The 26,176-nt window shown below is 57.0% G+C and overlaps 3 protein-coding genes across 4 annotated transcripts in view; all 3 read left to right on the forward strand.

The window, feature by feature from the left end:
• LOC134562689 (zinc finger protein 850-like) overlaps positions 1–26,176 on the forward strand; it is a 182,442-nt gene that overhangs the window by 71,357 nt on the left and 84,909 nt on the right. The window contains exons 5-6 of one of the 2 annotated variants that reach the window (XM_063420194.1): positions 5,913–6,916; positions 25,766–25,772. In XM_063420194.1, the coding sequence (XP_063276264.1) occupies positions 5,913–6,916; positions 25,766–25,772 (1,011 nt within the window). Of the gene's footprint in view, positions 1–5,813; positions 6,917–25,765; positions 25,773–26,176 lie in introns of those variants that run through there. The other variant, XM_063420195.1, reaches the window with a different exon arrangement.
• LOC134562740 (serine/threonine-protein kinase pim-1-like) overlaps positions 1–26,176 on the forward strand; it is a 218,966-nt gene that overhangs the window by 45,988 nt on the left and 146,802 nt on the right. The window lies entirely within an intron of this gene.
• LOC134562730 (uncharacterized protein C10orf95-like) lies at positions 16,647–18,373 on the forward strand. Its single transcript, XM_063420259.1, has 3 exons — positions 16,647–17,337; positions 17,624–17,680; positions 17,972–18,373. The coding sequence occupies exons 1-3, from the start codon at positions 17,023–17,025 to the stop codon at positions 18,041–18,043; spliced, it is 444 nt and encodes a 147-aa protein (XP_063276329.1). The 5' UTR covers positions 16,647–17,022; the 3' UTR covers positions 18,044–18,373.

Consider the following 26,176-nt stretch of genomic DNA (forward strand, 5'->3'; position numbering starts at 1 on the left):
GATTTCTGCCTGGCTGCTGCCTTGGGACACGGCTGGACGGGGCTCGGAGCAGCCCGGGACAGTGGGAGGTGTCCCTGCCACGGCAGGGGTGGCACTGGGTGGGCTTGAAGGTGCCTTCCAAGCCAAACCATGGCCGCATTCTCATCCTGGGGAGCCCCACAAGAGCGGGACGAGGGAAAGAGCCCCGCACAGGCCCAGAATCCCGGAGGATTCCCTCTCCAGGGCAGGAGGGTGCTGAAAGCCAGAGGAGCCCCCCAGTTGCCCACGCTGCTGACTTTGAAGCCCCTTGCCAGGCTCCTCTCCCTCTCCTCACTGCATTCTCCAGCCACGAGGGGATCGCCCTGCTCCAGAGCCGCTGTCCGGCAAGAACGCCGAGGGAGCTGCCCGGCCACGCTCCCTCATTCACAAAGTCACCTCCAACCACCACCCAAGCATCGTCCCCGCCTCTGTGGGCTGGCCAGGGACACGGACACCTCTGGTGGAGCAGCTCCCGGCCCCAGCACCGACCCCAAATTCAGCCCGAGCTCCCTCCTCCAGCCCAGCCCCAGCCCGCACTGCAGTCACAGGTTCGGCTCCAGCTGCCAAACTCAGCCCCAGTTCCTGCCCTGAGCCCATCACCATCATCAGCCTCAGCCCCAGGCCAGCTCCAGAGCCACTGCCCCCCCCGAGCGAGCCCTAACCCCCAGCCCACAGCCAGCGCTGGCCCCAGTGCCAGCTCTGAGCCCCCCTCGGCCCCAATCCCAGCCCAACTCAGCCCAAATCCCAGGCTGGCAACGGCCCCTCCCCCCCGCCCTGACACCGCCCCCGGCCCCGAGCCCCGCCCCTCATGGAGCCCTCCAAGCAATGAGCCCAGGCACCCCAAAAGTGGGGCTGGGACCCCCGGAATGGGGCTGGGCACCCCAAAAGTGGGGCTGGGACCCCCGGAATGGGCCTGGGCACCCCCACAATGGGGCTGGGAGCAAAGAATCGCAATGGGCACCTGCACAATCGGGCTGGGCATCCCTGGGATGCTGCTGAGACCTCCAGAATGGAGCTGGGCAATGCCAGAATAGGCCTGGGCACCTCCAGAATGGGGCTGGAAACCCAAGGATAGGTATGGGGGATCTATAGGGGATCTATAGGGGTCTGGGGGGTCCTGGGAGTCCCTTTAGGGGATGTAGTGCCATGTCTACAGGGGATGTAGAGGACTCTATAAGGCATTTTTGGGGATCTATTGGGGTTTTAGGGTGTTCTGGCTGTGCCTAAAGGGGGCTTGGGGGCTTACAGGGGATCTCTCGGGGTCTGAGGGGTCTACAGAGGGTCCGGAGGGGTCCATAAAATGTGTCTGGGCATCCCTAAATGGGGTCTGGGGGTCTCTGTAGGGGATTTGGGGGGTCTGGGTGGCCTTTTGGCTAACTGGAGGGTCTATAGGGGCCTGCGTGAGCCTGTAGCGGGTGCGGAGAGGTCTGGGGGTGTCTGTGGATCCCTGGGGGGGGCTGGGGGGTCTGGTGGGGTCTGGGGGTCTCTAATGGAGGTCTGAGGGGTCTATAGGGGATCTATGGGTAGTCTTTAGAGGGCTGAGGGGGGTCTGGGGATCCCTATAGAAGATTTGAGTAGGGTCTGGGGATCCCTGTAGGGGATCTGAGGGTCTCTATGGGGGATTTGGGGGCGTCTTTAGGGGATCTGGGGGTCCCTCTAGGGGATGGGGGGTGCCTGGGGGGTCTATAGGGCCTCTGGGGGTCCCTGTAGGGGATTTGGAGGTCTCTATGGGGGATTTGGGGGGGTCTTTGGCACATCTATAGGGGCTCTGTAGGGGTTCTGGGGTAGCCTATAGAGGGTCCAGGGGTACCTGGGGGGTCTGAGGGGGGTCTCGGGATCTCGATAGGGGAATTCTGGGGTGCTTCAAGGGAATATTTTGGGAATTTTGGGCTCTGTTCAGGGAATTCTTGGTATTCAAATGGGGCAATTTTGGGTTTTCTGTCTGGAAATTGTTTGAATTTTGGGGCCTCTATTGGGAATTTTGGGTCCATACGCAGTAATTTGGAGCATTTTGGGTACAAACGTGGGAATTTGGGGATCTCTAGAGGGGAATTTTGGGAGTTTTGCAGTCCCCAGAGGAGATATTGAGTCCAAACTTTGGAATTTGGGGTCCCCAAAAGGATCTTTTGGGAAATTTGGGTCGAAACTTGGGAACCTTTGGCTCTCTAGAGAGGATTTTGAGGGAATTTTGGGTCCAAGCATAGGAAGTTTGGGAATTTTTTTCCCAGATTTCCTCTTCAAGTTCTTGGTGATCAGCAGTGCTGTAAATGGCAAGTCCTGCCTGCTGCACCCCTTCATTGAAAGCAAGTGTAGGAAATTCTGGGAATTTTCAGGGATTTTTGGACTTCTTGGGGGTTGGAGGGATTTTGTATTTTTTTTATTTTTAAAGTATTTTTTGGAAATTTTGGTGTTTTCATTTTGTTGGTTTTTCGTTTGTTGGTTTTGTTTTTTTGTTTTTTTTTCATTTTTAAGAGTGGTTTTTGCTGATATTTGGGGGCTATTGGGGGATGCTTTTGGGATTCTAAAGAGTTTGGGAGTTTTTTAGGGAATTTTTGAGATTTGGGGATTTTGGTGGGATTGTTGAATATATTTCTGGGCATCTTAAGGGTTTGGTTATTCTTTTTTTTTCATTTTCTGGGTGGTTTTTGTTGGTGTTTGAGGGAAATTTTTTGTGACTTTTTGGGAACTTGATAAATTCGGGCTACTCTGAGAATAATATTGGAATTTTTGGAAGCATTTTCAGGTTTATTTTTCTCTTTTGAGCCATTTTGAGGCTTCTTTCAATTCTTGTTTTATATAATTTTGCTTTTTAATGCAAATTTTGGGGAATGTTTTTTAATTCTTGGGAATTCTGTGTCCCCCTGGGCTCTCCCCAATCTCACAGCATCTTGGAGTATTTTCTGTCAATTCTGAGTATTTTTGGACTCTTCAGGAGCATTTTCTGTGATTTTGAGCCCTTTTTGCCAATTTCAATCCCAGTCTCAGTCTCGGTCTCAGCGCGGTCCCGGTCCCAGTGCCGGTACCGGTGCCGCTCTTGGTCCCGCAGTGCTCCCAGTGCCAGTCTCAGTCTCGGTCCCAGTCCCTGGGCGGTGCCAGTCTCGGTGCTGGTTCCGGTGCCGGTCTTGGTCTCAGTCTTGGTCCCAGTGCCAGTTCTGGTGCCGGTTACGGTCTCGGTCCTAGTCCTGTTGCCAGTGCAGTGCCGGTCTCTGTTGTGGTGTCGGTTCTGGTCCCAGTCTTGGTCTCGGTGCCGGTCCCAGAGCGGCGCCGCTCTCAGTGCCAGTCTCAGATCCGGTGTCGGTCTCAGTCTTGGTGCTGGTGCCGGTTCTGGTGCTGATCGTGGTCTCGGTCTCAGTACCGGTCCCAGAGATTTTAGGCCAGTTTGGGGGATTTTAGGCCAAACTGGGCAAGCTTAGAGTGGATTTTGTACAGCTTTGGATGCTTTTAGGCCAAATCCAGTGGGTTTTAGGGTGGATTTTAGATCCCTTTGGATGACTTTTGGTCCATTTGGGTGATTGTAGACCAAACTGGGCAGATTTAGTTTGGGTTTTCGAGGCTTTTAGTGTGGATTTTAGGCCCCTTTGTCTGATTTTAGGCCAAATCTTGTGGGGTTTTGTCCCATTTGACTGATTTTAAGAAAAGCTGGTCAGTGTCAAGGTGGATTTTAGATCCTTTGGGATGATTCTAGGCCCATTGGGTGGGGTTTAGCATGGTTTGGGTGATTTTTAGGCCAAATCTGTTGGGTTTTAGGGGGGGCTTTAGGTCCCTTTGGGTGATTGTAAGCCAAACCATCTATTTTCAGTGTTGATTTTACACCAACTTGGGAGACTTAAGTGTGATTTTAGGCTATTTTGTGTGGGTTTTAAAGCAGTGTCTTGGGTTGAGAATTGTAACCAAAAGTGTGTATTCTATTTTCATCTGTTGAAGTCGCTTGGGAGATATTGTTCCTTATCTTTTGTAACTCTAGGGGTGGAAAGAGGGTGGATGCCCTCTGTTAATGGGACACCTGATGACACCAGATAAGGCAGGGCCTTCTTATCTCTTCCTCCACCCATCCTCCTCCGAGGGATATCACCTGTGAATGGGCCATTGAAGGCCTCTCACATGACTGATAACATCACCTCATTCCATTGTGAGATGCTCCACCCAGTGGGAGGAGCCAAAGCCTTTCCACCGGGATAAAACCAGCAACCCCAAACACCAAGGGAGCCTGTTTGCACTGGATTCCCAGAGGATGACTGGACCCTTTCTTGAGGATCATCTCTACTTCAACGGAGCCACAACTGTCACTGTGGGAGGACTCAGTGTGGGCTGCTTCCAACAGCCTGAGCAACAGGGTGCCAGGTTTGCATTCTGACTCTGTCAGTGGTCCTTTGGACCATTGCATTTACTTTTCTTTACTTTACTTTACTTTACTTTACCTTACTGTACTTTAACTTACTGTACTTCAGTTTACTGTACTTTACTGTACTTCTTTACTTTACCTTTTTTTTACTTTTCTTGTTGTTTGTTCTGTCTCTATTAAATTGTATTTCTGACTTAGAGTCTTGCTGGTTTTGCTTTCAAACCAGTACAGGCAGTTTGAGCAATTTTAGGCACCTTTGGTTGGATGTTAGACCTCTTTGGATGATTTTAACCCCATTTGTTTGATTTAAGGCCAAACCATGTGGATTTAGGGTGGATTTTAGTGCCCTTAGGGTGATTTTAGGCCACTGTGAGGGGATTTTAGGCCTCTTTGGGTGATTTCAGGCCAAACCTGATCAGTGTCAGAGTGGATATTAAACCCATTAGGAGAATTTTAGGCCCCTTTGGGTGATTTGAGGTGAAACTGGGCCCTTTTAAAACCAGCTTTCCCCTTGACCCCGCCCCTTTCCCCTCACAGTTCCCGCCCTTTCCCTGACCCCGCCCCCACAGTTCGGGGCTGGGAACGGGGGAGGAGGAGGAGGGAGGGAGGAAGAGGCGGAGCGGCAGCAGGGAGCAGGAGGAGAAGGGCAGAGGAGGCAGAGGCGGCTCCAGCGCTCCCTGAACTCACAGCATGCCCGGGGAGCATCGCCCCAATCCCGCAGGTGCCCAGGGAGGGGGAGCTCGCCCCAAATATCCTGGGGAGTCCTTGGGTTTGGGGATTTTTGGTGGAGGGAAGTTTGGAGCTTGCAGGGCACCAAAGCTGAGGTGCAGATGCACTTTAGGGGTCATTGGGTGCTCCCCGGGAGGTGTTTTTGGGGGTCTCCGTGGCTGTAGAGCCCTATTGGGGGTCGGGGGGATGCGGGTCCCCCCGCGGTGGGGGTTGGGCTTCCCGGGCTGGGCCCTTCGAGCTCTGCCGGGGCCACGTGGGGAGCGCGCGGGAGCGGCGGGGCCGGGGGGACACCGGGTTTGGGGAGCCCCGGGAGAGCCGCGGCTTCCCTGAGCTGGACCCCAGAGAGAGGAGAGCCCCAGAACTGCAAAGTGGTGGGTCTCGAGATGGGGGGACCCCTGGGATTGCTGGGACCCCGGCGGGGGGTGCTGGGGCTGGAGGGACGGGATGAGTGGGAAAGGGGTTTGGGGGTGCCCGTGCTGGAAGTGGCTGCTCCCAGTATGAGCCCAGTTCCCCCCCATGTGGTTCCAGTTTCCTCGACACTCCCAGTATGAGCCCAGTCACTGCCAGTATCCGTAAGTGGGGAGACAGAAGAGGGGGGAGCTTTTCAGGATCCTGGCACTCCCAGCAGCCTGGGGAGGGCAGGGACCGAGCAGATGGGGGATCTCCTGCCCCTTCCCTCTGGCAGGAAGACAAATCCCATCCTCTCTTTATCCTTCCTTCCCCAGACCAGGAGCTGAGCATGGAGAGCAGGGAGGACAAAGGCAGCCAGAGATGGAGCCAGAGTTCAGAGCTGGTGGTCCATGAGCAGCTTCCTGATGGGGAGAAGCCCCACAAGTGCTTTGGGTGTACAAAGAGCTTCATCTGGCGGTGCCACCTGCTCCGCCACCAGAGGATCCACACAGACGAACGGCCCTACGAGTGTGGGGAATGTGGGAAGAGCTTCAGGAAGAGCTCCCAGCTGACTGCCCACCAGAGGATCCACACTGGGGAACGACCCTACGAGTGTGGGGAATGTGGGAAGAGGTTTCAGAACAGCTCCAGCCTGATCCGGCACCGTCACATCCACACTGGGGAGAGGCCCCATGAGTGTGGGGGGTGTGGGAAGAGCTTCAGGCAGCGCTCCCAGCTGATCCGTCACCAGAAGATCCACTCGGGGGAGAGACCCTACGAGTGTGAGGAATGTGGGAAGAGCTTCAGGCAGAGAAGTGACCTAAACTTCCACCAAAAGATCCACACTGGGGAGAGGCCCTACAAGTGTGCTGAGTGTGCGAAGGGGTTTCTGACCAGCACAAGGCTCCTCATACATCAGCAGACACACACAGCAGAGAGGCCCTTCCACTGCCCCAAGTGCGAGAGGGGCTTCAAGAGGAAATCCACCCTGACAAGCCACCAGTGCCTCCGCAGCACTGGGGAGAGGCCCCAAAAGTGTGAGGAATGTGGGAAGAGCTTCAGTCAGAGGAAACAGCTGATCCAGTACCAGAACATCCACACTGGGGAAAGGCCGTACAAGTGTGAGCTATGTGGGAAGGGCTTCAGGCAGCTTGCCCACCTGATCCGCCACCAAATGATCCACACGGGGGAGAGGCCCTACGAGTGTGAGAAATGCAGGAAGAGGTTTCAGACCAGCTCCAGTCTCCTCCTGCACCAGCGCATTCACACAGAGGAGAGGCCCTTCCGCTGCCCCGACTGCGGGAAGGGCTTCAAGGAGAACTCAACCCTCATCAAGCACCGGCGCATCCACACCAGGGAGAGACCCTACAAGTGTGAGGAATGTGGAAAGAGCTTCTCTCAGAGCTCTAACTTGACCAGACATCAACGGCGGCACCGGTAAGGAAAGCCCTGTGAGTGCCCCCAGTGCAGGAAGAGCTTCATGCACTGCTCCAGCTCCATCCCCCACTGGAGGATCCACGTTGGGCAGAGCCCTGGTGACCCACATTCCTTGTGATCAATGTTGGGAAGACATCATGCTGGTTATCTTTTTGTTTTGTCCTTCATTTTTTTCTCCTCTCCCTCTGTTTGCATTGCAGAAGCCAAGAGGGATGGGTCTGCCACCTCAAAACCACTCAAAACCTGAAGAAGGAAAACTCCATTCACCCTGGAAATGATCTGCAGCATTAATAGGGCCAAGTGCTTGGTAAGCAGTTGCTTCAAAAATCAACAATTTTATTGCTTTTTCTTGAGAAGCTCCGCATTCTCCTTGTTTTTTCTTTTCTCGGCAGGTTATAAAGGGGTCCGGCAATTATAGAAAAATCTGGGATGTGTTTTCTCCAAAACACTAGTAATCCTAAAATTTGTTGTAGCTCTTTCCTAGATTCTGGCATTTTAATTTGATCGAAGGAGGTTATCACATGCATGTATGTCGTGGTTGCAGAGGGAGGTCAATTTTTCTAGGGGGATGTGAGCAGGCTAATCAGTGATCAGCTTTTCTGCTGGCACCTGGATTGGTCACTCAGAAGTTTGGACACGCCTCTGAGGACACAAAGAGTTAAAAGCAGGACTCCAGGGGGGTTCGGCCTCTTTTTAGATTCCGGTTTCAGCAGAGAGACGTCTCAGGCCTCCTTGCCCTGCCCAGCCACGAGGCTGGGTGGGGGAGGGGAAACACGTGGTCGGCTCAGGTAAGCCGGAGCCCCGGGTGGAGAAGAGAGTGGACAGGACTGGAACTGAGCTGCCCCGTCCAGGATGGAGGGGTGGAAAACTGTGGAAGTGCCTTCTGTGTGTGCTCACCCCCCCTTCCCCCCAAACTCCGGGAGAAGGTGCCCAGCCATGTGGGGGTTGCTCAGCCTGGGAGTGCCTGAGCCTGCAGCACCCTGCCGGGAGCCAGAAACTGTTAACCCTTGCTTGGCAGAAAGAAACTTTTCTTAGACATTGATTCTCATGACTGGTGGTTTCAGAGGAGAGAGGGAAGTGGCCTAGGACCGAGATGATAAAGCACGATTGGAAGGAACCCGATGGGCAAAGAATGAGAGGAGTAGCTTTCTGAGCTGGACTTTTCTTGCATAATGTCAGCCATGGACTGAACTTAAGTCTCTTTTGAACATAAAATGCATTTTGGGTGGATACAGCTGCCCCTGCTTTTGCTACAGTGACTGGCACTTGAAGAGTGGAGCGAGCAGAGAAGAGAGGGGGAGGGTGAGGTGGTGCCCTCTGCCCTCAGGGGAGACCTGCTCCTGGAACCCCGGCCCCTGGGTAAAAAGGGGAGAGCTCGGCATGCAAGTATCCTTAAAAGAGCCCTGTATGCAGCTTTCAAACTATAGACAGCAGTAAAAGCTCTAGACATAAGAAAAAGAGAGTGTCACCCTGGCAGACTTCTCCAGGCAGTGCCAGGGGTGACATGGAAACACATAAGGGGTGGACCCGTGTGTTCTGAAGAACAGTCTGTGGTGCGAGAGAGACTCCTCTCTCCCTTGCTGAATTGAAGATTGGTTTGGTTTTTTTTGAGTGGTGATTGTTTGATCTAAAACCCAAAAGTTTAGTCTGTGAAGAGTAATGTGTAAGAGGTAGAAACTAAGAGAAGAAATGTTCTGAGAAGTTTTTATTTCTGTCTCTGTGTGTGTTTAAGAGTTTTTCTGTCTCTGTTCTTATGTAATGTAATAAAGTTTTGGTGGTTTTTTGTTTTCAAGATTTAAGCCTGCTCTGCTCTGTTCCTGATCACATCTCACAGTAGCTGTTAGAGAAAAAACATATATTCATGTGTGCATTAACATCTGGCCAGTGCCAACCCATAACATCCTATCAGTTCTGTGTACTAATTTGCCATCTTTATAGACAGCAATAAATACATCATCAATAACATTAGATACCAACAGAAACATTGGTTTGGAAGAAAATGAATGAAAATAAATTCAAATATTCAACTATGTTAAAAGGAAAAATTCGGATGTAAGTCAATCCATCCTGAAAAAGAAAGGACTCCGTTTCCCTAGGAATTGGATCTGAAATTCACTTTCCAACTTGTATTGGGTATTGCTTTTCCTTTCCCCTCTGACATTTTAGGCTTTCTGTAAGAGGCACTGATGTGTTTTCTGCCCAGTGTTTTATGTTTGGCAGAACTTTTATCACAGGCATGCAAACCTTTTCTCCCCAGAAAATGTTTCTTCCAGATCAATGTTTCCAAGTGATCTGTTCAGAACCCACAGGTGCCAGAACATTGATTTCCTTCTCAGGACCAGAGAAGAAGAAAATCAGAATAAAGTAGGAGAATAGGGTTGATGTGATGTAGAGAAACTCTTCCACAGGGAGTGGGGCAGGGAGTGCAGCTGGGCACACACAGGGGAGCAGCAAGGGCTGCAGACAGCAAGGATATTTGGAGGTGTGTGTCTGGGAAGGGTGAGGATGGCAGCTGTCCCAGAGGGGCAGCAGGTCACTGCCCCTGCATAAGCGCACGGACTGACACAGATCCGTGTGTGGGGGCACCACCCAAAGCGCTGCCACAGCACCTGCACGTGGAGCTGCCGTGGGTGTGAGAGCTGGCACAAGCCCCTGGTGCAGCAGTGAGAGAGGCAGCGTTTCCAAACTACACCCCAAAAGGATTACTTTGAACTGGGAACACAATAAGGTTTCAGAGTCTATCTACATGAAACACAAACTCAGCCACCCTCATTCTTGTCACAGCAGCCTTGTCACAGGCCTCTGCTCTGCCCCTCCTGTCATCCTGCTTCCAGCCCATTCCAACTCACAATATGCCCCAGTGTGTGTGATGATCTGCTATTTGAGTTCATGGACAGTAGGAAACATTGTGGTCTTCCACACTGAGCTTCTGAAGCCTCACAGCTTTTACTTAAATCATCTTTGTTGTTTCCAAATAATTTTAGTGCCTAAGTCTTCTGTTGCCAGACCGAGAGCTAAATAGTTCATCTTACATAGTTTCAGGAGTTCTCACATTTCCACATGGTTTGGCTACAGAAGATTGGAATCTGTGCCCTACTTCCTTATCACACGCTCTGTAAAACCTACTCTTAGGTTTGCTGGTTATTCTCTTTGGCCTGTGGAGCAAGCAGTCCGATCAACTTCTGGCTTGGACCAGGAAACTTGCAGTGGACATGAATTCAAAGAAACCATTTCTTTCAAGCTTCAGGCTGAATGCAAAATTAAATTTTTATCTTAGAATCCTTTGCAGTGTGGGTGAAATCAATGGTGTCCTCTCACATGTGCAGAATGATACAGCCACCAAAAATGATGTATTTCCCAGCAGCAGTTGAGTCATGAGCAACAACTAACAAACAGCAGCAAATAAAACCCCACATATATTCCAGCCCTTTTTCCCTGTGTACATGCCCATGGCTGAAGTCTTAGGATGCAAAAAAAAGAAACAATAAAACTGCATAAAAGACAGCTCAGCTGTTTGACAGAACACAGGTCAATTGAGAATGAATTTTGACAAGAACAATGCAACTGCTGTAAAATACACTCTGTGACACTAAAAGGCTTGAGCCTGCTCAGTCTTGCTTTCCATAGCTGTTGCTCTAATCTTTGGACAAAGGAACATGTTGAAATCTGAATTATTATCTTTAGTTACTGTCATGGGTTGGCACTGGCCAGATGTTAATGCACCCATGAATATATCTTTTTTCCCTAACAACTACTGTGGGATGTGATCAGGAACAGAGCAGAGCAGGCTTAAATCTTGAAAACAAAAAAAACACCAAAACTTTATTACATTACACAAGAACAGAGACAGAAAAACTCAAACACACACAGAGACAGAAATAAAAACTTCTCAGAACATCTCTTCTCCCAGTTTCCACCCCCCACACATTAGTCTTCATAGACCAAACCTTTGGGTTTTAGATCAAACAATCACCACTCAAAAAAAACCAAACCAATCTTCAATTCAGCAAGGGAGAGAGGAGTCTCTCTCGCACCACAGACTGTTCCTCAGAAAACACGGGTCCACCCCTTATGTGTTTCCATGTCACCCCTGGCACTGCCTGGAGAAGTCTGCCAGGGTGACACTCTCTTTTTCCTATGTCCAGCGCTCTCACCGCTGTCCATAGGCTGAAAGCTGCATACAGGGCTCTTTTAAGGATACTTGCATGCCGAGCTCTCTCTCTTTTTACCCAGGGGTAGAGGTTCCCAGAGCAGGTCTCCCCTGAGGGCAGAGGGCACCACCACATCCTCCCCCTCTCTTCGCTGCTCGCTCCACTCTTCAAGTGCCAGTCACTGTAGCAAAAGCAGGGGCAGCTGTATCCACCCAAAATGCAGTTTATGTTCAAAAGAGACTTAAGTTCAGTCCATGGCTGACATTATGCAAGAAAAGTCCAGCTCAGAAAGCTACTCCTCTCATTCTTTGCCCATCGGGTTCCTTCCAATCGTGTTTTATCATCTCGGTCCCAGGCCACTTCCCTCTCTCCTCCGAAACCACCAGTCATGAGAATCAATGTCTAAGAAAAGTTTCTTTCTGCCAAGCAAGGGTTAACAGTTTCTGGCTCCCGGCAGGGCTGCAGGCTCAGGCACTCCCAGGCTGGGCAACCCCCACTTGGCTGGGCACCTTCTCCCGGAGTTTGGGGGGGGAGGGGGGTGAGCACACACAGAAGGCACTTCCACAGTTTTCCACCCCTCCATCCTGGCTGGGGCAGCTCAGTTCCAGTCCTGTCCACTCTCTTCTCCCCCCCGGGACTCTGGCTTACCTGAGCCCGACCACGTGTTTCCCCCTCCCCCACCCAGCCTAGTGGCTGGGCAGGGAAAGGAGGCCTGAGACGTCTCTCTGCTGAAACCGGAATCTAAAAGAGGCCGAACCCCCCTGGAGTCCTGCTTTTAACTCTTTGTGTCCTCAGAGGCGTGTCCAAACTTTTGAGTGACCAATCCAGGTGCCAGCAGAAAAGCTGATCACTGATTAGCCTGCTCACATCCCCCTAGAAAAATTGACCTCCCCCTGCAACCACGACAGCCTTCTTGGCAAATGAGATTTTATGCTAAAGGAAATGACTTTAATGAGAAAATAATTCCAGCATGAAGGAAGAGCTTTGAACAGAGACCAAGTTTTGCCAGCAGTTGCTCCGGGTGCTCCTGCCAGCAGCCCCTGTAGGAAGGAGCACAGCCCCAGTGCACTTTGGCTTTGGCTGCCTCTGGCAGAGAAGCCCCCTGGGGCACAGGTCTCTGGGGCAGGAGAGGACACCAGCACTGCCAGGGCTCAGGGGTGGCAGGTGTGCTTGGGTGGGACTCTGCCACACCTGCTGATTTCAGTGCTCCCCTGGCCCCAGGGCTCAGAGCAGCACTTGTGCCCCGGCTTTGGGACAAAGTTCCTTGTGTGTGTCACACTCGCAGGTTTAGGATGTCCTCCAGCCAGGGCGTGTCCCAAGGAGGCCGTGCCAGCTTCTGGGGAAAGCCCCGTGCCCTTCCCGCTGCGGCTGCGTCGGCAGCCCTGGGGGCTCCTTCTGCTGCCCTGAGCCCACAGAGCAGGGCAGCGTTTGCTGATGGTTGGAGCTGTTCCTAAAGATCCTGTGGGGATGTCTCAGACACTTGGGGAGAGGGATTCCTTCCATCCTGGGCCACTTTGGGTGGCCCCAGGGCAGGTGGCAGGGTGTGCAAGGGCCCTTTGTGACACGGTGCAGCATGGTCACCATGGGATGCAATGGGACAGGGTGTCATATGGGCCCTTTGTGACACGTGGTGACATCGGTGCTGGCAGTGACACAGCCACACCACAGTGCTCGGAGCACGCGACAGGACAGGACGGGACAGAGCGGTGCTGAGAGGAGCCTCCCCACAGCACACTCATTCCTGTCTGACCTGGAGCTTTTCCGAGGCATTTTTCCTGCAGGTGACCTCAAGGCCAGACCACAGCACTTGGTGACCTGTGGCCTACCCGAGACTTCTCTTTTGCAGGTGCCCTTGAGGACGTGTTAACTTGGAGCTTTCCTGAGGCACCTCTCTAGAAGGTACCCTCAGGGGCAGACATGGTGGGCAGATTTCATTGCCTGTTCAAAGTCTTCAGGGGGACAAAAAAGAAAGACCCTGGAGCACAACAGCCTGAAGAGCCGGAGCAGTACCGGCCAGTGCAGGACAGTGAGTGACAGAGCTGGGCCCCAGGGCTGATGGCTGCAGCCAGCTTGGCCCCATCCCATCCCACCTGCTGTGGACATGCCCATGCACAGGAGGGAAGAGGAGCTGGGGCTGAACCGTGCCGTGGCCGTGCTCCATCCCCTGGGGCATCCTGGGGCTGTCCCTGCCTGCGGAGCCCAGGGCTGGGCTCTGTTCTCCGGCCTCTCCTGCAGCCCTTCAGCTCTGGCTGTGCTCCCTCTTTGCCAGATGCAGCCATGGACCAGACACAAGAGCAGGAGCCCGCCCGTGGCCGCTTCCGCAGGACACTGAAGGTACCTGCAGCCATCCCCACCTGGGCTGGGGCTGCTGTCACTGCTCAGCCCAGCACCACACTTGGAGCACTCCATGGAACGTGTCTCTCTTCCCTGTCCTTTGTTCTCCTGCAGATGTTCCGGAAGTTCCTGCACATTCGACGTGGAAAGACCAGCACCACAGCAACTGAGGGCACAGCACAGCTTAACTCTAGGCTGACCAAGTCCCAGGCAGAGCCTGATGTCAGCACAGATTCGACTGCACACTCAGAAAATTTTGACACTGTAATTAATGATCACAGGGCGAAGACTGTTCTCATGTCAATGACTGAGGGCATGGTCAGCACAAACACTGACACCAGAAAGACTCACGGCATCACAAATACTGCCATCACACCCACTCCCACTGTACTTCATGCTCCCACTATAGATTTTTTAGAGGAGAGTGCTTTTTCTCCTCAGCAGCAGGTAAGCAGCCTTGGGCCAGGCCTGGAGGCCTCCCAGGATCATGTGCTCCCTCAAGCCATGGCCACTGGGCGCCCTCAGCCTTTGAGGCCAGCACAGTGTGCCAGGGAGGGAAGCACTTCTTGGGGGAAGCTGGGGAAGTTGCTCCTTTGGACAGTTCTCCAAGTGTTCCCCATGCCTCTTCCAGGTGCCAGCCATTGTAAGGAACATTCACCGCAGACTGGCATCCCATGTCACTGTGAATGCCAGGCTGCAAATTGACATTGTGAGGCTGGCTGAAGAGCATCCAGCTGATGTGGTGCTGACCCTCCTGCACTGTGCCCCAGCGTGTGACAGGTACAGGATGTACCTGCCTCGAGAGCTCAGGGCTCAGCAGCCTTTAGGGCCCATCGCCCTGCACAGCCTGTGCAATGGGGTGTGCCAGACAGGCAGAGAGGTCCAGGACCCTCAGGACCTTCTGTTTCCTGAGCCTGCTGCCAATGCTCCCTCCCTGAACTTCAGGGCACCAGTGCTCTCTTACCTGGGCCCCAGAGCTGCACAGGGCATGGCAGTGTGACTGAGATGCCCCTGACACAGAGCTCTGATCCCACAGAGCTGCTGCCATGATCTGGAGAACCATAGGCTCGTCAGGACCAACAGTGGAGAAGGTGCTGCCAGCACTGGTCTGTGTAATGGAGCACTGGCCACTGTACAGGATGTGCACCTCTGATGGGGACAACAAGGACGTTTTTGCCCTGGCTGTGAGTTTCTGGGCCTTTGCTCACCCCGAGTCACCTCTCCAGCAGCTCTCCATCCTCTCCCTGCCTCAGGTGCTAAAACCTGGGCTAGGGGCAGGCTCAGGGGGCACCAGGCCCGCTGCTCCCCCTGCGTCTCCTCTTGTGATCTGACACCTTGGCACTGAGCGCTGTCTCGGGCTTCTTCTATTTCAGGCAACTCTGGTGCTCTGGGTGATTGTCCAGGTGCCTGAGTGCCACGAGGCAATGACCCTTTATTCCTCCCGCCTGTCTGTGGCTCTGCTTCTCCATGTTGTCATCACCACACAGCAGATGCCACCCAAGGAAGTTGATAACTTCTGGACAGCATGCCGGGAGGAACACCGCCTTCCCAGCAACCCCAACAGGTTCCAGTCCTCCCGTCCTTCCCATGCCCTTGTGGCCAGTGCCAGTGCTCCCAGTGTGACCTGGGCTTTGCTCTGCACACAGGTTTGCAGTGCAGGCCATGAAGGCTCTGCTCTACCGGCTGCAGTGTGACAGAGAGGTGATGGCCATGGAGCGCAAGCGTGGCTGGGACACGCTGCTCTGTGCTGACACCCAGCACTATGCCATGGGTCTGCTGGCCAGGTGAGAGCCCCTTCTCCCCGCTGTCCCCGGCATTTGTGCCCTGTGCCCGGGGTGCCCCACACAGTCCCTGTGGTCATGGGCCACAGGGCCTCATCACTGAGGGAAGGCCAAGAAGACTGGAAAAGGCTGGGAGAGGAGGGTGCCCAGAAGGAGCTGCCTCTCAGTACACCCACATCCTCTCCAGGGATGCTGGGGAAAGACTGGACCTCTGTGAGCCAGTCCTCTCCCTGAGAGGTTTGCCACCTCCACCTCAGGGTCTTTTTCCCCTGACAGGGAGATGCGCCGTGTCTTGGTCCCTTTGTGTTCCCGCATTGCACTTCACCTGCTCCGCCTGCTCAGCATGAAGCAGCCAAGCTGGGATCTGCCTTTACTGGCATTTCTTGTGGAGGTGAGCCTGAAGGCCAGCGCTGCCTCTCTGAGCTGCCTCCCAGCTCTCTGCCCTCTCGTAGCCGCAGCTGCCTGGGACGGTGCCCACGCCCTGTGCTGCTGCCTGGGCCTGGCCCTGTGTGGTTCTGGGCTCCTGCCAGCCGGATCTCCTGTAACTGCCCTGTGCCTTTCAGGTCCTCGAGTGCATGGATTTGACTAAATGCCGTGCCAGCATCCTCAGGGTCATGTCGAGGTACCTGCTGGGCAATTGCAGGCAGAGATGTCGCCTGGCGCTCAGAGGCCTCGTGGTGCTCAGCAAGGATCCCTTCATGGTGAGAAGGTGGCAGCGGCTGAAGCTGCACTGGGGAAAGCAGCCCCATGGGCTGGCTGGGCTTCAGGAGCCAAGGCAGCTGCTCCCAGCTCTCCTGCCTCACCTGCCTGAGTGCTTTGGGACAGGCCTTTGGGCTCCGGGCCCTGCAGCAGCAGGGTGGGGTTGCAGTGCCAGGGTGGTGTTGGCGGTGCAGCTGTTCATGGCTTCACAGCACAGCCTTGTGTTCCACACAGGCCAGAATAATGTGCAGTCTGTCTTCAAGCCTTCTGGAGCTGCTGGATGATGTAGATGGAGAGGTGGTCAGCATGTCCCTCTGTGTGTTCACGAATGTGTTCAATAACAAAGGCATCCGGGTATCGAGCACCACTGCCCCAAAGCTGGCTGAGGCACTTCTGGAGCTCTTTAACCACGTGAGATTCTGTGTCCCGAACCACAGGCATTGGGTGCTTCCCAGTGCTGTCTGCATTTTCAGGCCTTTACCTGGGTGGGCCTGGAGTAGTTGGTGCTTAGGTTTTCTCCTTTCCTCTAGGACAATAGCCACGTACAAGTGCTCTCCATTCACCTCTTCTGTAAGGTGATGGAGTTGGTAGTGGATGAGGGAAAAAAACCTCTGAAGGAATTTGTCAACAAGGGCGTGTACACACTTTTCATCTACTGCCATGATAAGAACCAGCAGGTGGCAAAGGTGAGGTTTTGTGTGCTGCTGGTGTTCTGCTGGGAGGGGGCTGGGCTGCCTCCTGCCCTGGTGCCTCCAGTGCTGCAGCTTCCTCCAGGCCGTGGCACAGGGACGGGTCCTGTGCCCTGAGCTGCAGTGCCATATCCGTGTCTCTGCTGCTCTCCAGGCCTCTCGGGAAACGCTGCATTGTGCGGCCAGGTTCTCAAAGAGGAGGAATCTCGAGAAGCTACTGAAGAAGGAGCAGTTGAAGATCGATGAGTGTCTGGTAAGGATGGCCTGGATGAAGCCCTAGCCTCAGGCTGGAAAGAACCCCTGCCCCTGGTGTTCAGTGTGTGGGGGGCTGGCAGCTGTGGCCCCTGTCCAGTGCTGCACCCAGGGGCGCCAGCCTGCGCCCCACACGCCGCTCCCTTCCCTGGGCCACACGGGACCTTCTCCAGGCTCCTGTGGGCCCGAGCCGGGTGCCGATGGAGCCCCGGCACAGCGGGGCTGCGGGGCGGGGCGGCACCGCGGCTCCCCGGGCAGCAGCCGGCCCTCGGCCCCCTCCAGAGCCCGGCAACAGCGGCTGCTGGCCGGGCCTCAGGGCTGTGCGGGCAGGGGAGGCCGGCGCTGGGCGCAGCCAGAGCCCGGCCGAGGGGCTGAGCCCGCGCCAAGCCTTCCCTGCTGCCGCTCTCTGCAGCTGGCAGAGGACAGGAGCCGAGCGGCCGAGCACCTGCGCCGGGTGCTGCCGTACCTGCAGAAGCCACAGGAGCCCCTGCGAGCGGCGGCCATCAGGTTCATGGGTGAGCCACGAGCCCGGGCTCCCTCCCCGGCCCGCCGCAGCTCGGCCCCAGCCCCGGCTGCGGCCCCGGCAGCGGCCTCCGGGCCCGGCGCCGTGGAGCCCCGCCTGCCCTCGGGGCTGCTGCCGCCCTCTGGCAGCCGTGCCCGCCCCTGGGCGGCAGGAAGGGCAAGGGCCCGGGCTGAGCCGTGCCGGGGCAGGAGGCCGTGTGGCCGCAGCGCTGGCAGCGCCGGCAGCGCCGCTGGCACGGAGCTGTGCCGCTGGGGCCGTGACACGCTCTGTGTTCCCAGGAAGGGTCTGGCGGCGCCAGAGGGGGCAGCAGGAAGAGCTCCAGGCCCTCAGGGAGGGTGAGTGAGGGCAGCGGGCTGGCAGCGGGGGCTGGCGGGGGGGAGCTGCAAGCCCTGGCCCGGCTGCGGAGGGCTCTGCTCCCTGTGCGGACAAGGGCTGGCGTGGGCAGAGCACAGAGAGATTTCAGGGGCACGTAGGGGATTTGTGGCCAACACCTTCCAGTTGATCCTTTTGGCAGCGCCTCTCTGCTGGCCATAGCCAGAGTTGGGTAGGGTTGCCCTGGCAGGATGGTCTCCTCAGGTCGCTGCAGATCCAGGCTCTGACCATGGCTCTCTTCCTCTGTGTTCCAGGCCTTCAAGCCCCAAGGAACAGTGCCAGCCCATCCTGTTCGATTACTGAAAATCGTACCCAGTTTGCCCTAGGAGCTAAAGAAGTAGGGTTATATGCTGGAACCACTGAACCATTGTCACAAGAACAACACCTGTAGTACAACCTCCCAGTGCTGCTGGAGCTCCAGGCACAGCTGATGATTGGCACAGCTGAGCCTGCAGGAAGCTCTCAGGGCTTCAACCCTCTCTTTGCCTGTAGATAGTTCCCTCCCTCTAGCCCCCAGAGACTGTCCATTCCCATTTTACCCATCACTCTCCATCCCTTTTGACAGTTCCATCTCAGGAGCCCTCAGACCATGCCCATCCCCTTTTTCCACCCCATATCATCCCTTTTTTTTGCCTTCCATTAATAAACAGTTTGGCTTCTTCACTTTGTCTGCATCTCTGTGGAGCTGAAGCAGCACAAATCCAGAGTGCAGGGACACACAGGCCCCTCCTGCTGTTCTCTTCTGCGCCGTGTGCTGTACAGAGACCCAGAGGAACAAGGGCAGATCAGGCTGCAAAAGTCCCTGTGCTGAAGGTCCCCTCCCACAACATTGTGAAGTTTAATGTCTTGCTGAGTACACTGATTGGGGAGGGGATGGGAATGTGGGGAGGGGTCTAGGATCGAGGGGGGGTCTGGGATTGGAGAGAGGTCTGGGATTGAGGGGGGTCTAGGACTGGGGAGGGGTCTGGGAATGGGGGAGGAATCTGGGGATGGAGAAAGGTCGAGGAGTGTTGAAGTGTCCGGAATTGGGCAGGATCTGGAGATGGGGAGGGGTCTGGGATGGTGGGGGGGGGCCCATTCTGGGACTGGGGCAGGATCTCTTCCTGGAGGAGGGGGGGGTCCGTTTTTGGGACGGGGTCTGTTCCCGATCCCGTTCTTGTTCCCAATCCCATTCCCGATCCCATTCCCAATACCATTCCCATTCCCTTTGGAGTCCAGGGCATCCCTCTGGATGTCCTGGATGGTCTGAGACCCTGGCAGAGGGGTTTCGGACCCTGAGAGGGAGTTTTGGGACCCTGGCAGAGGGGTCTGAGACCCTCGCACAGGGCCCAAAGTGCCGGTTACGGTCTCAGTCCTAGTCCTGGTGCCAGTGCAGCGCCCCTCTCAGTTCTGGTGTCGATTCTGGTCCCGTTCTTGGTCTCAATGCCCATCCCAGAGCGGCGCCGCTCTTGGTGCCAGTCTCGGTGCCAGTGTCGGTCTCAGTTCTTGGTGCTGGGTCTGGTTCTGGTGCTCATGTTTGTCTCGCTCTCGGTAGCACTCCCAGAGCTTTTGGGTTCATTTGGGTGATTTTAGGCCAAACTGGGCAGGCTTAGTGTGCATTTTAAGCACATTTGTATGATTTTAGGCCAAATCTGGTGGGGTTTAGTCCCATTTGGGTGAATTTCAAATAACATGCGCAGTTTTAAGGTGGATTTTAGATCTTTTTGTATGACTTGAGGCCCATTTGTGTGATTTTAAGCCAAACCAGGTAGTTTTAGAGTTTATTATACACCAGTTTGGAAGATTTACCTGTGATTTGAAGCCATTTTGTGTGTGTTTTAAACTACTTTGAGAAATTTATGATCCGTTTTAGTGATTTTTGACACGTTTGGATGATTTTAGTACCATTTCTCTGATTTTAGGTCAAACCATGTGGTTTTAGGCTGTTTTTTACCCTCCTTGGTGTGATTTTAGTCCACATTGAAGGGATATGATGCTTCCTTGCGTGATTCGAGGCCCAACCTGATGGGTTTTCATGTGGATTTTAGGCCCCTTAGGAGAACTTGAGGCCTTTGTGGGTGATTTTAGGAGGAATCGGACCCTTTTAGGAACGCACATGCCCAGTTCTTGGTCCAGTGAATGCACCTGTGGGAGAAACCTGGCAGACATCCCAGCCCATTCAGGCCAGAGTTCCTGTGCTGTGGTTTTAGGGTCCTTTGGGGGTTGCAGCCTCTGTCCTTGTTCGACAGTCCTGAGACAGATGAGGGATCTTGGGGCCGTGTCTTACAGGGGGATGTTTGGAGCTCACAGGGCTCCAAAGCCAAGCCAGAGACGACCCTTGGGGGGACATCAGGGGCTCCCCAAGAGGTGTTTTTGGGGGCCCGAGAGGCAGCAGAGACCCGATAGGGGCGGGGGAGCACCGGGTTTAGGGAGCTCTGGGAGAGCCTCAGCTTCCCTAAGCGAGACCCTGGAGAGAGGAGAGCCGCAGAAGCGGGGACCCCGAGAGGAGGGGGGGAGCCCTGGGATTGCCGGGACCATGGTGGGGGGCGCTGGGGCTGGAGGGGCGGGATGGGCGGGAAAGGGGAGTGGCTGCTCCCAGTACAAGACCAATTGCCCGCTCCCTGTGGTTCCAGTTTCCTTGGCACAATGTGGATGGTCCAGCCCTAACCCCCAGCCCACAGCCAGCGCTGGCCCCAGTGCCAGCTCTGAGCCCCCCTCGGCCCCAATCCCAGCCCAACTCAGCCCAAATCCCAGGCTGGCAACGGCCCCTCCCCCCCGCCCTGACACCGCCCCCGGCCCCGAGCCCGCCCCTCATGGAGCCCTCCAAGAAATGAGCCCAGGCACCCCAAAAGTGGGGCTGGGACCCCCGGAATGGGCTTGAGAAGCCCCAGAATGGGCCTGGGCATGCCCAGCATGGGACCGGGACCCCCACAATGGGGCTGGGACCCCCGCACCCGCTCCCCGCCTTACCCCACCCTCCGCATGGAACGAACCAATCAGCGCCGCCGTGCACAATGCCAGCAGTAACACCTGCCGCAGCGACCAATCAGATGGCTCCGTCTCGCTGGCTCCCCGCCCCCATTGTGACATCACAAAGGGCCCGGCCGCTCAGTGCCTGACGCCGAGAACGTCACTGAGCTGCCATTGGCTGTCGGGGAGAGGGCGGGGCTTGCCTCGAGTATAAAAGGGGCGTGAGCACCCGCAGGTGTCCTGGCAGGGTCCTGCCATGGGAGTGGCGTGGAAGCCCTGAGGCCAACCCTGTGCGGCCAGCGGCCAACCCTGCGTGGCCAGCGGCCAATTCTGCGCCATCGGTGGCCAATCTTGAGCGGCCAGCAGCCAACCCTGCCTGGCCATCTGCCAACCCTCCCTGGCAAGCGGCCAACCGTGCGCGTCCAGCAGCCAACCCTGCCCAGTTATTGGCCACCCCTGCGCGGCCAGTGGCCAGCGGCCGACTCTGCCCGGCCAGCGGCCAGCGGCCAACCCTGCGCGGCCAGTGGCGAGCGACCAACCCTGCGCGGCCAGTGCGCAACCCTATGCGGCCAGTGGCCAGCGGCCAACCCTGCGTCGCCAGCGGCCAGCATCAACCGTTCGCGGCCAGCGGCCAACTCTTCACCCCCAGCGGTCAGCAGCCAACCCTGCGCAGCCAGCAGCCGACCCTGCGCAGCCAGCGGCCGGCATCCAACCGTTCATGGCCAGCGGCCAACTCTTCGCCCCCAGCGGTCAGCAGCCAACCCTGCCCGGCCATCGGCCAACCCTGCGCGGACAGCGACCAACCCAGCGCGGCCAGCAGCCAACCCTGCGTGGCCAGTGGCCAGCGGCCCACCCTTCCCGGCCAGCGGCCAACCCTGCATGGCCAGTGGCCAGCGGCCAACCCTGAACAGCCAGCGGCCAGCAGCCAACCCTTTGCGGCCAGCGTCCAACTCTTCGCCTACAGTGGCCAGCGTCCAACCCTGCCCGGCCATTGGCCAACCCTGCACGGACAGCGACCAACCCAGCGCGGCCAGCAGGCAACCCTGCGCGGCCAGTGGCCAGCGGCCCACCCTTCCCGGCCAGCAGCCAACCCTGCACGGCCAGTGGCCAGCGGCCAACCCTGAACAGCCAGCGGCCAACCCACTGCGGCCAGCAGCCAACTCTGCCCGGCCAGCGGCCAACCTTGCCCCGCCAGCAGCCAGCCATTTGCCCCCAGCGGCCAGCGGCCAACCCTGCCCAGCCATCGGCCAACTCTGCGCAGCCAGCAGCCAAGCCTGCACCGCCAGCAGCCAACCCTGCACGGCCGGCGGCCAACCCTGCCCAGCCAGCGGCCAACCGTGCGCGGCCAGCGGCCAGCAGCCAACCCTGCACCACCAGCGGCCAACCCTGCGTAGCCAGTAGCCAGCGGCCTAATCCTGCTCGGCCAGCGGCCAACCCTGCGCGGCGAGCGACCAACCTGTGCCGCCGGAAGCCAACCCTGTGCGACCAGCGGCCAGCGGCCAACCCTGTCCGGTTATTGGCCACCCCTGCGCAGCCAGCGGCCAACCCTGCGCAGCCAGCAGCTAACCCTGCCCGGCCAGCAGCCAGCAGCCAACCGTTCGCGATCAGCGGCCAATTCTTCGCCCCCAGCGGTCAGCGGCCAACCCTGCCCAGCCATCAGCCAACCCTGTGCTGCCAGCGGCCAACCCTGCATGGCCAGCGGCCAGCAGGCAACCCTGGACGGCCAGCGGCCAACCCTGCGTGGACAGCGGCCATCCCTGTGCCGCCGGAGGCCAGCAGCCAACTTTGCTCCATCACAGGCCAACTCTGCGCCGCTGGAGGCCAACCCTGCGTGGCCAGCGGCCAACCCTGTGTGGCCAGCGGCCAGCGGCCAACCCTGTGCTGCCAGCGGCCAACCCTGCGCCGCCAGAGGCAAACCCTGCCCGGCCAGCGGCCAGCGGCCAACCCTGCATCACCAGTGGCCAACCCTGCGCGGCCAGCGGCGAGCAACCAACCCTGCGCGGCCAGCGACCAACCTGCACCGCCAGAGGCCAACCTTGAGTGGCCTGCAGCCAACTCTGCGCTGTCGGAGGCCAACCCTGCGCAACCAGCAGCCAGCAGCCAACCCTGCTCGGTCAGCGGCCAACCCACTGCGGCCAGCAGCCAACCCTGCGTGGCCAGCGGCCAATCCTGCCCGGCCAGCGGCCAACCCTGCCCCGCCAGCAGCCAGCCATTTGCCCCCAGCGGCCAGCGGCCAACCCTGCCCAGCCATCGGCCAACTCTGCGCAGCCAGAAGCCAAGCCTGGACCGCCAGCGGCCAACCCTGCACCACCGGAGGCCAACCCTGCCCGGCCAGCTGCTATCAGCCAACGCTGCCCAGCCAGCGGCCCGGCCCAGGGGGAAAGGTGCGGGTGGACGGGAGGGAGGTAGGAGCACCGCATGCGTGTCTGCGCCCCATCGAGTCATGGGATGTGCAGGAGGAGGGATGGGCACCGGCCGGAGACTCCAACCCCCAAGCGTGCCCCGCAGGGAGAGGGACAGAGAGCCTCTGGTGTTGCTGCAGGACACCAACAAAAGAGCAAAGACTGCGACTATTTCAGAAGGCAAAAGGCATAAAAGCCCTTTGAGTTGTCTCATTTTAGAAGGTGTTCCCATACAGACTTAACACCATGGGTGAACAAGAGTGACACCTCCCCAGTGCCACTGGGCAAAGTAGAGAAAGGGCCAAAATTCTCTGAGAAGCAGAAAAGCAACACGCCACCTGCAGAAAGATTGTTTTGGGAGAGTTGTTTTGGGAAGAAGCTTTCCTAAGAAACTTTTCCCTTGGGAAAGGAGTTAGGAGCTACCAGCAGGCTCCAATCTCTACGGCCCAAAAAGATCAGGCCCAAAGCCTGGCCCCCAATCCCCACAGGCATTTCCCACACCCACAGGGATGGAGACGCCTCCAGCATCCCTGGGCACCAGCCAAAAGAAAATTGGTGGAAATCAAACTTTGAACACCGCAGCAAACGCTCTGGCCCAGATTTGCTTTTGCCAGGCCCCGCTGTGTCACCAGGGACACTGGGTGTCCTCATGTGCCCTGGTGTCACAGTGCTGCCCTGGGCTCCAGCAGGCCCTGCTGTGTCCCAGGACAGCCTGGCTTCCAGGACATTCCATGGCCTGGTGCTCTCACGCCATGGAATTCTCTGGAACTGATGGAATCTGTCGTCATCCCGGTGTCAGAGGAGCTGACAGCCCCAGGCAGGCCAGCGGATTTCTGCCTGGCTGCTGCCTTGGGACACGGCTGGACGGGGCTCGGAGCAGCCCGGGACAGTGGGAGGTGTCCCTGCCACGGCAGGGGTGGCACTGGGTGGGCTTGAAGGTGCCTTCCAAGCCAAACCATGGCCGCATTCTCATCCTGGGGAGCCCCACAAGAGCAGGACGAGGGAAAGAGCCCCGCACAGGCCCAGAATCCCGGAGGATTCCCTCTCCAGGGCAGGAGGGTGCTGAAAGCCAGAGGAGCCCCCCAGTTGCCCACACTGCTGACTTTGAAGCCCCTTGCCAGGCTCCTCTCCCTCTCCTCACTGCATTCTCCAGCCACGAGGGGATCGCCCTGCTCCAGAGCCGCTGTCCGGCAAGAACGCCAAGGGAGCTGCCCGGCCACGCTCCCTCATTCACAAAGTCATCTCCAACCACCACCCAAGAATCGTCCCCGCCTCTGTGGGCTGGCCAGGGACACGGACACCACTGGTGGAGCAGTTCCCGGCCCCAGCACCCACCCCAAATTCAGCCCGAGCTCCCTCCTCCAGCCCAGCCCCAGCCCGCACTGCAGTCACAGGTTCGGCTCCAGCTGCCGAACTCAGCCCCAGTTCCTGCCCTGAGCCCATCACCACCATCAGCCTCAGCCCCAGGCCAGCCCCAGAGCCACTGCCTCCCCCGAGCCAGCCCGAACCCCCAGCCCACAGCCAGCGCTGGCCCCAGTGCCAGCTCTGAGCCCCCCTCGGCCCCAATCCCAGCCCAACTCAGCCCAAATCCCAGGCTGGCAACGGCCCCTCCCCCCGCCCCGACACCGCCCCCGGCCCCGAGCCCCGCCCCTCATGGAGCCCTCCAAGCAATGAGCCCAGGCAGCCCAAAAGTGGGGCTGGGACCCCCGGAATGGGCCTGGGCACCCCAAAAGTGGGGCTGGGACCCCCGGAATGGGGCTGGGCACCCCAAAAGTGGGGCTGGGACCCCCGGAATGGGCCTGGGCACCCCCACAATGGGGCTGGGAGCCAAGAATAGCAATGGGCACCCCCACAATGGGGCCGGGCATCCCCGGGATGCTGCTGAGGCCTCCAGAATGGAGCTGGGCAATGCCAGAATAGGCCTGGGCACCTCCAGAATGGGGCTGGAAACCCAAGAATAGGTATGGGGGATCTATAGGGGATCTATAGGGGATCTATAGGGGTCTGGGGGGTCCTGTGAGTCTCTTTAGGGGATGTAGTGCCATGTCTACAGGGGATGTAGAGGAGTCTATGAGGCATTTTTGGGGATCTATTGGGGTTTTAGGGTGTTCTGGCTCTACCTAAAGGGGGCTTGGGGGCTTATAGGGGATCTCTCGGGGTCTGAGGGGTCTACAGAGGGTCCGGAGGAGTCCATAAAATGTGTCTGGGCATCCCTAAATGGGGTCTGGGGGTCTCTGTAGGGGATTTGGGGGGTCTGGGTGGCCTTTTGGCTGACTGGGGGGGTCTGTAGGGGCCTGCGGGAGCCTGTAGTGGGTGCGGAGAGGTCTGGGGGTGTGTGTGGATACTTGGGGGGGGGCTGAGGGGTCTGGTGGGGTCTGGGGTTTTCTAATGGAGGTCTGAGGGGTCTATAGGGGATCTATGGGGGGTCTTTAGAGGGCCGAGGGGGGCCTGGGGATCCCTATAGAAGATTTGAGTAGGGTCTGGGGGTCCCTGTAGGGGATCTGAGGGTCTCTGTGGGGGATTTGGGGGGGTCTTTAGGGGCTCTGGGGGTCCCTCTAGGGGATGGGGGGTGCCTGGGGGGGTCTATAGGGGCTCTGGAGGTCTCTATGGGTGATTTGGAGGCCTCTATGGGGGATTTGGGGGGGTCTTTGGTGCATCTATAGGGGCTCTGTAGGGGTTCTGGGGTAGCCTATAGAGGGTCCAGGTGTACCTGGGGGTCTGAGGGGGGTCTCGGGATCTCGATAGGGGAATTCTGGGGTGCTTCAAGGGAATATTTTGGGAATTTTGGGCTCTGTTCAGGGAATTCTTGGGATTCAAATGGGGCAATTTTGGGTTTTCTATTGGGAAATTGTTTGAATTTTGGGGCCTCTATTGGGAATTTTGGGTCCAAACGCAGGAATTTGGAGCATTTTGGGTACAAACGTGCGTATTTGGGGATCTCTAGAGGGGAATTGTGGGAGTTTTGCAGTCCCCAGAGGAGATTTTGGGTCCAAACTTTGGAATTTGGGGTCCCCAAAAGGATCTTTTGGGAAATTTGGGTCCAAACTTGGGAACCTTTGGCTCTCTAGAGAGGATTTTGAGGGAATTCTGGGTCCAATCATAGGAAGT

The sequence above is a fragment of the Prinia subflava genome, chromosome 30, assembly GCF_021018805.1.
Source record: "Prinia subflava isolate CZ2003 ecotype Zambia chromosome 30, Cam_Psub_1.2, whole genome shotgun sequence".
NCBI classification, from domain to species: Eukaryota; Metazoa; Chordata; class Aves; order Passeriformes; family Cisticolidae; genus Prinia; species Prinia subflava.